The 12,233-nt window shown below is 41.0% G+C and overlaps 1 protein-coding gene across 1 annotated transcript in view; it reads right to left on the bottom strand.

Moving 5' to 3' along the window:
• Nucleotides 1-12,132, bottom strand: part of DKK4 (dickkopf WNT signaling pathway inhibitor 4) — a 38,702-nt gene extending 26,570 nt beyond the window's left edge. The window contains 1 exon segment of the mRNA XM_066380419.1: nucleotides 11,869-12,132. Coding sequence (XP_066236516.1) covers nucleotides 11,869-11,922 — 54 coding nt within the window. The 5' untranslated portion in view covers nucleotides 11,923-12,132.
• Between the last annotated feature and the right edge of the window lie 101 nt (nucleotides 12,133-12,233).

Consider the following 12,233-nt stretch of genomic DNA (forward strand, 5'->3'; position numbering starts at 1 on the left):
GTAGTTCACTTCTAAAACATTGAGTTGTGTTGATTCTGGCTGGTTTCATGCACTGGTCACTTAGGAATCTCTGTAGAACTTCATAAACATATTTAAATAGTAGTAAGTAGCTCGATATAGAAATATAGAATATATTTATAGCAGAAATATAAATAGCAGAATACAGAATATATTTATACAATGTCCTTTTGACATTCAACATAAATTCTGACTTTAGTAGGGAAGTCCACAGAGTCACCATCCAATCTTATAGCATTCATAACTGTGTTCCAACCTTATGAAAAATTTAGATAAGACTCTGGGGACAAGGGGAGACCAGGGACATGGCGGTGCCTAGGAATCCCAAGCCCAGTTTCCCCGATCAGGTTTAGCTTTTCATCTTGTTTCCTTGCGCCCCCTTGTGGTCAAGATTGAAGTGAGCACTCAGAGGCCCATTGTAAACTCCAGGCACTGTACTATTATAGATAGATTCCAGTGGCACTTCCCAATTTTTGGTGGAAATTCCCCATGGAACAGCACTCTTCTTCTCATAAATCTGCATACTTCCACACCTTATCAAAGTGAGCTTAATTTTCCTAATTATAAGGAAATACATGTTTCAAAATTTTAGAAATTGAAAAATTCAGAAAAATGTGAAGAAAAAAACAAATACTCTGAGCTGGGAGAGGTAGTGACTGTCAAATTTTGTTAAATATTCCAACATTTGATATACATATACACATACATATACCTATAGCATTTATTTGTCTAATATACAATATAATGAATTGATCAGCAGCTCCCGATCTAGCCAGTACTAATGCCCACATCCCTCTGTGTGCACCTCCTCTGCCCAGTCCCTGTCTGTTGCCCTCTCAGAGGTAAATGCTATTTATATTATAGTTATAATTACCTTGCTTCTTCTTAAAGTAAAATTAACACACACACACACAAGGAATTAGAGTGTGCTTATACTTATGTTTTCTCCTTTTTTCCCCCTCTAAACCTTTCCCCCAGATCATGCAATATTATCAGAACACATGGCTGTACCATAACCCAGAATATGGGTATCCTATAGTTTATTTAATGAATCCTCTGAATATAGGCCATGTTGCTTGTTTTAAATTTTTTGCTACTCTAAATTGTTTCAACAATTCAAGGTAAATCTTTGCACACATCTATGATTATTTCTTTGAGATGTGTCCTCAGACATGGTATTTCAGGGTCTGATGTATTAAGTCTTTGATTACTCTGTCCCTCTGCCCTGGAAGTCATTCCCCTCCTGGGTGCTTCAGTCCAGACAGGAGCCTCCAGTCCCCTCCCGATACAGAGGTAAGTGCTTTCACTGCTGAGCCCTGTGCTCTGCTGCTTTCTCACAGCAGAACAGGCTTGTACTTCCTCATCTTCAAAGATGCCTTCAGCCACTCAGTAACTAGGAGATCTTCACCCCTCAGAATTTTGGGGCCCTTTTTCCCTTGCTCTGCCCTACTTTTCCTTGCCTTCCTTCTTTCCTTTCCTTTCTCCTTCATTCCTCTCTTTCTCCCTGCCTTCTCCCTTCCCTTCCCTTCCTTTCCTTTCTTTTTAGAGAGAGACAAACAGACAGACAGGGACAGGCAGACAAGAAGGGAGAGAGATAGAGAGATGAGAAGCATCAACTCTTTTATTATTATTATTTTAATTTTTTTTTTTTTTACACAGAGACAGATAGGAACAGAGAGAGATGAGAAGCATCAATCATCAGTTTTTCATTGCAACACCTTAGTTGTTCATTGATTGCTTTCTCATATGTGCCTTGACTGTGGGGCTATAGCAGACCGAGTAACCCCTTGCTCAAGCCAGCAACCTTGAGTCCAAGCTGGTGAGCTTTGCTCAAACCAGATGAGCCCGCGCTTAAGCTGGCGACCTCGGGGTCTTGAACCTGGGTCCTCTGCATCCCAGTTGACGTTCTATCCACTGCGTCACCACCTGGTCAGGCAAGCATCAACTCTTTGTTGCAGCACCTTAGTTGTTCATTGATTGCTTCCTCATATGTGCCTTGACTGGGGGGCTACAGCCAAGCCAGTGACCCCTTGCTCTAGCCAGAGACCTTGGGCTCAAGCCAGCGACCATGAGGTCATATCTATGATTCCATGTTCAAGCTGGTGAACCCTTACTCAAGCCAGATGAGCCCACACTCAAGCCAGCGACCTCAGGGTTTCGAACCTGGGTTCTCTGCAACCCAGGCTGATGCTCTATTCACTGCACCACCACGTGGTCAGGCATGTGGGCTCTTTTTCTTTCTTTTTTTTTTTAATTTATTTATTAAATTTAATGCAGTGACATTGATAAATCAGGGTACATATGTTGAGAGAAAACATCTCTAGATTATTTTGACATTTGATTGTGCTTTATACCCCTCCCCCAAAGTTAAATTGTCTTCTGTCACCTTCTATCTGGTTTTCTTTGTGCCCCTCCCCTCCCCCAACCCCTCTCTCCTTCTTTGCCCCATCCCCCCTCCCCCCAACCCCCACCCCTGTTGCCATCACATTCTTGTTCATGTCTCTGAGTCTCATTTTTATGTCCCTTCTATGTATGGATTCATATAGTTCTTAGTTTTTTTCTGATTTACTTATTTCACTCCGTATAATGTTATCAAGGTCCATCCATGTTATTGTAAATGATCCGATGTCATCATTTCTTATAGCTGAGTAGTATTCCATAGTATATATGTACCAAAGCTTTTTAATCCACTCGTCCTCTGACGGACACTTGGGCTGTTTCCAGATCTTTGCTATTGTGAACAATGCTGCCACAAACATGGGGGTGCATTTCTCCTTTTGGAGCCATTCTATGGTGTCCTTGGGGTATATTCCTAAAAGTGGGATAGCTGGGTCAAAAGGTAGTTCGATTTTCAGTTTTTTGAGGAATCTCCATACTGTTTTCCACAGTGGCTGCACCAGTCTGCATTCCCACCAGCAGTGCAGGAGGGTTCCCTTTTCTCCACATCCTCGCCAGCACTTATTCTGTGTTGTTTTGTTGATGAGCGCCATTCTGGCTGGTGTGAGGTGGTATCTCATTGTGGTTTTAATTTGCATTTCTCTAATGATTAGTGATATTGAGCATTTTTTCATATGCCTATTGGCCATCAGTATGTCCTCTTTGGAGAAGTGTCTATTCATCTCTTTTGCCCATTTTTGGATTAGATTGTTTGTCTTCCTGGTATTGAGATTTACAAGTTCTTTATAAATTTTGGTTATTAACCCCTTATCAGATGTATTGTCAAATATGTTCTCCCATTGTATAGTTTGTCTTTTTATTCTGTTCTTGTTGTCTTTAGCTGTGCAAAAGCTTTTTAGTTTGATATAGTCCCATTTGTTTATCCTGTCTTTTATTTCACTTCCCCGTGGAGATAAATCAGCAAATATATTGCTCCGAGAGATGTCGGAGAATTTACAGCCTATGTTTTCTTCTAAGATGCTTATGGTTTCATGGCCTACATTTAAGTCTGTTACCCATTTTGAGTTTATTTTTGTGAGTGGTGTAAGCTGGTGATCTAGTTTCATTTTTTTGCAGGTAGCTGTCCAATTTTCCCAACACCATTTGTTAAAGAGGCTGTCTTTACTCCATTGTATTTCCTTGCCTCCTTTGTCAAATATCAGTTGTCCATAGAACTGTGGGTTTATTTCTGGGTTCTCTGTTCTGTTCCATTGGTCTATATGCCTGTTCTTATGCCAATACCAGGCTGTTTTGAGTACAATGGTATAACTTGATATCAGGAAGTGTGATACCTCCCACTTTATTCTTCTTTTTTAAGATTGCTGAGGCTATTCGTGTTCTCTTTTGGTTCCATATAAATTTTTGGAATATGTGTTCTATATCTTTGAAGTATGTCATTGGTATTTTAATTGGTATTGCATTGAATTTATAGATTGCTCTGGGTAATATAGACATTTTAATGATGTTTATTCTTCCTAACCATGAGCATGGTATATGCTTCCACTTGTTTGTATCTTCCTTGATTTCTTTTATCAATGCTTTGTAATTTTCCGAGTACAGGTCTTTAGTCTCCTTGGTTAAGTTTACTCCTAGGTACTTTATTTTTTTGGTTGTAATTGTGAAGGGGATTGTTTCCTTAATTTCTCCTTCTGACTGTTCATTGTTGGTGTATAAAAATGCCTCTGATTTCTGAGTATTGATTTTATATCCTGCCACTTTGCTGAATTCATTTATCAAGTCCAGTAGCTTTTTGACTGAGACTTTAGGGTTTTCTATATACAATATCATATCATCTACAAATAATGATAGTTTTACTTCTTCTTTTCCAACTTGAATGCCTTTTATTTATTCTTCTTGTCTGATTGCTGTGGCTAGGACTTCCAGGACTATGTTAAATAAGAGTGGTGAAAGGGGGCACCCCTGCCTTGTTCCTGATCTTAAGGGGATTGCTTTTAATTTTTGCCCATTAAGTATGATGTTGGCTGTGAGTTTCTCATAGATGGCTTTTATCATGTTGAGGTATGTTCCCTGTATTCCCACTTTGCTGAGAGTTTTGATCATGAATGGGTGCTGGATTTTACCAAATGCTTTTTCTCCATCTATTGATACTATAATATGGTTTTTCTCTTTCTTTTTGTTTATGTGATGAATCACATTGATTGATTTATGAATAGTGTACCAACCTTGCCTCCTCAGAATAAATCCCACTTGATCATGGTGTATGATTTTTTCCATATATTGTTGGATCTGGTTTACTAATATTTTGTTGAGGATTTTAGCATCTATATTCATCAGAGATATTGGCCTATAATTTTCTTTCTTTGTGTTGTCTTTGCCTGGTTTTGGAATCAGAATTATGCTCGCCTCATAAAAGGAGCTTGGAAGTCTTCCTCTTGAATTTTTTTATTTTATTTTATTTTTTAAATTTATTTATTTATTACAGAGACAGAGAGTAAGTCAGAGAGAGGGATAGACAGGGACGAAGAGAGATGAGAAGCATCAATCATTAGTTTTTCATTGCGTGTTGCAACACCTTAGTTGTTCATTGATTGCTTTCTCATATGTGCCTTGACCATGGGCCTTCAGCAGACCAAGCAGCCCCTTGTTGGAGCCAGCGACCCTGGGTTCAAGCTGGTGGGCTCTTGCTCAAACCAGATGAGCCCGCGCTCAAGCTGGCGACCTGGGGGTCTCGAACCTGGGTCCTTTGCATCCCAGTCGCCACTCCATCCACTGCGCCACCACCTGGTCAGGCCCTCTTGAATTTTTTGAAATAGTTTGAGAAGGATAGGAGTTAGTTCTTCTTTGAATATTTGGTAGAATTCCGTTGTGAAGCCATCGGGCCCTGGACTTTTCTTTGTTGGGAGTTTTTTGATAACTGTTTCGATCTCATTTGGTGTAATTGGTCTGTTTAGGTTTTCTGATTCTTCCAGATTGATTTTTGGAAGATTGTATGTTTCAAGGAATTTGTCCATTTCATCTAGGTTGTCTAGTTTTTTTGGCATACAGTTCTTCATAGTATTTTCTTACAATATTTTGTATTTCTGTTGTGTCAGTTGTTATTTCTCCTCTCTCATTTCTAATTTTATTTGAGTCCTCTCTCTCTTTTTCTTGGTGAGTCTAGTTAAAGGTTCATCAATCTTGTTTACCTTTTCAAAGAACCAGCTCCTAGTTTCATTGATCCTCTGTATTGTTTCTTTAGCCTCTATGTCATTTATTTCTGCTCTGACCTTTATTATTTCCTTCCTTCTACTACATTTGGGCTTTACTTGCTGTTCTTTTTCTAATTCTTTTAGATGCAGGGTTAAGTTGTTTATTTGAGCTTTTTCTAGCTTCTGAAAGTGTGCCTGTAGTGCTATGAACTTCCCTCTCAGTACTGTTTTTGCTGTGTCCCATAAATTTTGAGTTATTGTATGCTCATTGTCATTCGTTTCTAGGAATTTTTTTATTTCTTCTTTGATCTCATTCTTAATCCATTCGTTATATAACAACCTGCTATTTAGTTTCCATGTGTTTGAGAATTTTTGAGATTTTCTGTTGTGGTTCACTTCTAGTTTCAGGCTGTTGTGATCGGAGAAAGTGCTTGATATGATTTCAGTCTTCTTAAATTTGTTGAGAGCACTTTTGTGCCCTAACATGGGGTCTATCCTAGAGAATGTACCATGAGCACTTGAAAAGAATGTATATTCTGCTGCTTTAGGGTAAAAGGTTCTGAAGATATCTATTAAATCGAGTTGATCTAGTGTTTCCAATAAGTCTGCTGTTTGTTAATTTTCTTTCTTGAGGATCTATCTAGTAATGTTAGTGGGGTATTGAAATCCCCTACTATTATAGTATTGCTGTTGATCTCACCCTTTAAATCCATCAAAGTCTGCTTTATATATTTGGGTGCTCCTATATTAGGTGCATAGATATTTATAATAGTTATATCTTCCTGTTGGATTACTCCCTTTATCATTATGTAGTGGCCTTCTTTATCTCTTACTATATCCTTTGTTTTAAAGTCCAATTTGTCTGATATAAGTATTGCTACCTCAGCTTTTTTTTCATTTCCATTTGCATGAAATGTTTTTTTCCATCCTTTTACCTTCAATCTATGTGTATCTTTTGTTCTAAGGTGTGTCTCTTGTAGACAGCATATGTATGGGTCCTGTTTTCTTATCCACGCAGCTACCCTATGTCTTTTGATTGGATCATTTAATCCATTCGCATTTAAGGTTATTATTGATACGTAGTTGTTTATTGCCATTTTCTTCTTTAAAAGTGTATTCCTTTTTTGCTATATTCTTTTCCCACTTTGATCTGTTTACAACAGGCCCCTTAACATTTCCTGCAGCATTGGTTTGGTTGTAATGAATTCCTTGAGTTGTTTTTTGTCTGGGCAGCTTTTTATTTCTCCTTTGATTTTAAACGATAGCCTTGCTGGATAAAGTAGTCTTGGTTGTAGGTTCTTGTTCTGCATTACTTTGAATATTTCTTGCCATTCCCTTCTGGCCTCAAGTGTTTCTGTTGAGAAGTCGAATGTCATCCTTATGGGGGCTTCTTTGTAGGTGATAAATTTTTTTTCTCTTGCAGCTTTTAATATTTTCTCTTTATCACTTAGCTTTGGTATTTTAATTATGATGTGTCTTGGTGTAGGTTTCTTTGGGTTTCTCTTTAATGGAGTCCTCTGTGCTTCTTGGACTTGTGAGAGTTTCTCTTGCATTAATTTAGGGAAGTTTTCAGCTATGATATGAATGAACAAAGTCTCTATCCCTTGTTCTTTTTCTTCTTCTTCAGGAACCCCTATGATGCGGATGTTATTTCTCTTCATGTTGTCACAGACTCTCTAAGAGTTTCCGCTGACTTTTTGAGTCTCTTTTCTCTTTTCTTCTCTGCTTTCATGCCTTCATTCCAGTTGTCCTCCAACTCACTGATTCATTCCTCAGCTCTATCTATCCTGTTTTTAATTCCTTCCATCGTGGTCTTTTTTTTTTTTTTTTTTTCATTTTTCTGAAGCTGGAAACAGGGAGAGACAGTCAGACAGACTCCCGCATGCACCCGACCGGGATCCACCCGGCACGCCCACCATGGGGCGGCACTCTGCCCACCAGGGGGCGATGCTCTGCCCATCCTGGGTGTCGCCATATTGCGACCAGAGCCACTCTAGCGCCTGGGGCAGAGGCCAAGGAGCCATCCCCAGCGCCCGGGCCATCTTTGCTCCAATGGAGCCTTGGCTGCAGGAGGGGAAGAGAGAGACAGAGAGGAAAGTGCGGCGGAGGGGTGGAGAAGCAAATGGGCGCTTCTCCTGTGTGCCCTGGCCGGGAATCGAACCCGGGTCCTCCGCACGCTAGGCCGACGCTCTACCGCTGAGCCAACTGGCCAGGGCCCCATCGTGGTCTTTATTTCTGATATTGTATTTGTCACCTCTGACTGATTCTTTTTTTACTTGCTATTTCTTTTTTTTTTTTTTCCATTTTTTCTGAAGCTGGAAATGGGGAGAGACAGTCAGACAGACTCCCGCATGCGCCCGACTGGGATCCACCTGGCATGCCCACCAGGGGCGACGCTCTGCCCACCAGGGGGCGATGCTCTGCCCCTCCGGGGGGTCGCTCCGCCGCGACCAGAGCCACTCTAGTGCCTGGGGCAGAGGCCAAGGAGCCATCCCCAGCGCCCAGGCCATCTTTGCTCCAATGGAGCCTTGGCTGCAGGAGGGGAAGAGAGAGACAGAGAGGAAGGAGGGGGGGAGGTGGAGAAGCAAATGGGCGCTTCTTCTATGTGCCCTGGCCGGGAATCGAACCCGGGTCCCCCACACACCAGGCTGATGCTCTACCGCTGAGCCAACCAGCCAGGGCCTTACTTGCTATTTCTTTATTTAGATGTTCATAATGACCATCCATTGTTGTTCTAAGATCCCTAAGCATCCTTACAATCATTATTTTGAACTCCGCATCTGGAAGTTTGATTATTTCCACATCACTCAGTTCATCTCCTGAAGGTGTCTCTTGTGGTTTCCATTTGGATTGCACTTCTTTGTCTTCTCATTGTCTGTTTTGGGGTGTTTTATTTGTAGAGTTGGTTGAGTCTAGGCTTGGTGTTGTCTGCCTCCAGTTTTCAGTTGTGTTATTTCTAGGTCTTCTTGGGTTGGTATCAGCTGTTATCTGTAATCCACTTTTGGATTTGGGCAGCTTTGAAGTCTTGATTTGTTTGTTTTCTTAACAGGTGATAGTCTTGTTTACTGATCTCAGCAGGGGGCTTCCTTGAAACTGTATCCAGGAATGCCATGGTTGTAACCTGAGACTCTGAAGGCCTTTTTAGCCAACTAATCTCTCTGGGGGCAGGGTGTTTTCTCAGCTTCAGTAGGGGGAAGTGTATCTCAGTCTCCATGGAGACCTGAGTTACTGCCCCTCCTCCCCACTTCTTGTTTTCAGCTGTGTCTTGTTGTGCTGCTTGGAGCTGGATAGATGTCCGGAGATCTCTGATCTGGAAGCAATTCAGTACTGTTTTGTGGGGAAGGATCAGTCCCTCCCCCAGCTATGGCCACCTCCAGCACGAATGAGTCAGCTTTTTTTAGGTCGTCTCCTTCATTCCTTAGCCCCTCACAGTCCGTCCCTCTCTCGTTCCTTTCCACTTGGGAGATAAGCTGATCTTTTCAACACACCTCACTCCCTGGTCGCCAGGCAAGTGGCTGTGAGCAGTAGTTTCTGCTCTTTTCTCTTGTGTGAGATCCCCTCTGGGCTCTCAGCCTCACCCCCCCCCCCTCCGTTCCTGTAAGCAGGGGAGATTCAGGTGCTCCCTACCAGGTTTGTTGTGGCTTCTTCTTTGCTCCTTGGTTTTTGAGAGCTGTTCTTGTAGTTCAGAGTTGGTTTTTCATGCTGATTTTTTTTATTTATATTCCAGTTTGGTGGTGAGAGCTGGGCGTCTGTGTGTCCGCCTACTCCGCTGCCATCTTTTCAGTCTCTGGGCTCTTTTTCTTTAAAGAAATATGGAATTAGCACTACTGGCTTCAGAATCTGAATTTTCTTACACCTAGGGTAATTGAGCTACCAATTCTTAAGGTGGGTTTCTGTTCTTGATTTTTAATTTCTGAGGGTAAAAATATACTAACCTGAGATTTTCTCTAAAAAAGGCAACATAGGCAGATCAGCAGTTTATCTTGATAAAGCAGGTGACCTGGATTGGGAACGGGCTCACTAGGTGACATTATCTTCATGGGCCTCTGGACCCACATAGCACTGACTAGTGTGGTATTTCCTCATAACATTAGCTCTGAGCATGCTGCCCTGTACATAGTAAGCACTTAGCAAATGTCTCAGAAATGAAGGAGTCTAACGTCTCTTCCCTGCTCTGGAATTCTGATTCTAGAGATTTTATAGGAGAATGCCATGTTATTAGGATTTGGACTGAAAATGTACTTTCTACACTTCCCAAGAGGTTAGATCCCATTGTAGGTAGTTAAATGGGGACTAGTTTTGAATTGGCCAAGGCCAGAGACTTAATATGGACATTGAGCATTAACCTGGATTGAGTTAAACTGACAGGGCCAGAAAGCCAGGAAGCAAAGGAAGCATTCCCTTTCCTTTCCAGCAGCAGTTTTCCTTAACAGTTTCTTTTTCATCATCGTCCTTCATCAGGTGTAGGGGAAGAGAGGAAGTCTCTCTGCATGACCTGGGACCTTTCAGAAGAAAGATTTTTGGATAACTGAGGCCAAAGGAAGGTATGTTACCAGATTCTCATTCAAATTGCTCCTTACAGCCTTTAATGGCCAACTGTACCTGACAAAAACCAGGTCTGTGCCAAAGTATAGGCTGAAGTCGTGGATGTAATATTCATACATATGAATAAATATGTTTGCATAGCTTTTAAACTCTTCTAGCATATTAATTTTCATCTGTGTTGTAACTAGTGAACAATTTCCATATACCAAGTAGATGGTTATGTGCTATGAATACAGTATTTCATTTAGTATCGACTATACTACCTTGAAGTAAATCTTATTCTGTTGTCTCACAGATGTAGAAACTAAAGCGCAGAGAGGTGAAGTTGCTTGTCTAAGACCACAGAGTTGGCATATCTGAGATAAAAACCCAGCCTCTTTTGACTGCAAAGCTCATTTTATTCATTATTTAGCCTGCTAAGTCATACTGCTTTGTTTATGACATTCGCCATATTCTGCCTCATTGGGCAGGCATTTGTCCAAATTCTGCAGTACGAGTCCTTTGGGAGCATTTATCTTCTCTCTTAATAGCCTGACATGCCTTATATATAACAGGCAAATAGTGATATATGCCATTGATTCAAGCAGCAACCTGGTCTGTAGACTGAACATCACAGATTGTGTGTAGATTCTCAACTTTTTATTTTGAAAAATTTAAACTTACAGGAAAATTTTAAGAATACTGTAATGCAGTGAACACCCATGTATCTTCTACCTAGATTCACCAGTTGTTAACACTTTGTACATTTGGATTTTTTTTAGATTAACTTTTAAAGAGACAGGAGAGAGAAAGAGAGAGAGAGAGAGAGAGAGAGAGAAGGAGGGGGAGCAGGAAACATCAACTCTCATATGTGGCTTGACCAGGCAAGTCCAGGTTTCAAACTGGGGACCTCAGCATTCCAAGTGGACGCTTTATCCACTGCGCCACCACAGGTCAAGACCTCGTTTTTTTTTTTTTGTTTTTTTTTTTACCATTTGAGTTAGTTGCAGACACATACTATTTCACTCCTATTTTAGCATGTATCTCCTAAAAACAACACCATGTCTGTGTAATCAAGATGCAATTATTGCCCTCATAAAGTTTTACATTATTGTAATTCTGATATAGTCTACATTTTTGCAATTACTCCAATAATGTTTCTCAATTGCTGTTTTTGTTGGTTTTGTTTTTTGTTTTTGATCTAGGGTACAATTTGGGATCACATTGCTTTTAGGATCATATTTTTCATTTAATTTAATCTAGAACTATTCACTAGCCTTTCTCTTAATACTTAATGAAATTCATATTTTTAAGGAGCCTGGGCAGTTGGTTTGTAGAATATTCCTCAAATTTAGTTAGCCTGTTTTCTCATGAATAGAGACAAATTACACACTTTTGGCAAGAAAAATTATCGTGTGTTCTCTGTGCATCACATCAGGGAGCACATAATGTCAGTTTGATTTCTTTGATGTGAAGATATCCTATTCTCCTTTAGTAAGTAATCTGGGGGTGATACTTTGAAACCACATGAATATGCTCAACCATCCTGCATCCGCTGATAATTTTTGCCTCAATCAATTATTGGTGGTTCCAAAGTGGTGATTTTGTTTCTATAATTTCTTCTACATTTATTAATCGGTATTCTTGTTTCAAGAAGAGATTCCCTCCTCCATCTCTCTCTCCCTTTTAATTATAATCTACCTGCAGCTGCCGGTGTTTGTGAATACGTGACGTCACTTACCCCCGTTGGGGCCCATGTTTTCTCATTCTTAGGGTGAGATGACCTATGGGTCATATTCTTGAATTTTAGTCAATTGGAGACTTTCCATAAAGCTCTGCAAGACATCCGCCAGAGAAGGAAACGGCCGGAGTCTGACAAGCCAAACCACAGCATCCACACACGGAAAAGGACCGCGTTTACGCCGGCTGTCCTCCGCGGCCCCTCCTGGAAACAGAAGCTAGTAACCTCTACGCGTTCTCGCGAGAGCGAGCCCCTCTAGGAACAAAGGTACGATTCCCCGAGCTTCTCTTGCTTCCCGTCAACCTCTGCCCGGGCCACCTGCGCGCTGGGCCCTGCCGCGCACGCGCGCACACAGAGCCAGACAG

The sequence above is a fragment of the Saccopteryx leptura genome, chromosome 4 (genome assembly GCF_036850995.1).
Source record: "Saccopteryx leptura isolate mSacLep1 chromosome 4, mSacLep1_pri_phased_curated, whole genome shotgun sequence".
NCBI lineage: Eukaryota > Metazoa > Chordata > Mammalia > Chiroptera > Emballonuridae > Saccopteryx > Saccopteryx leptura.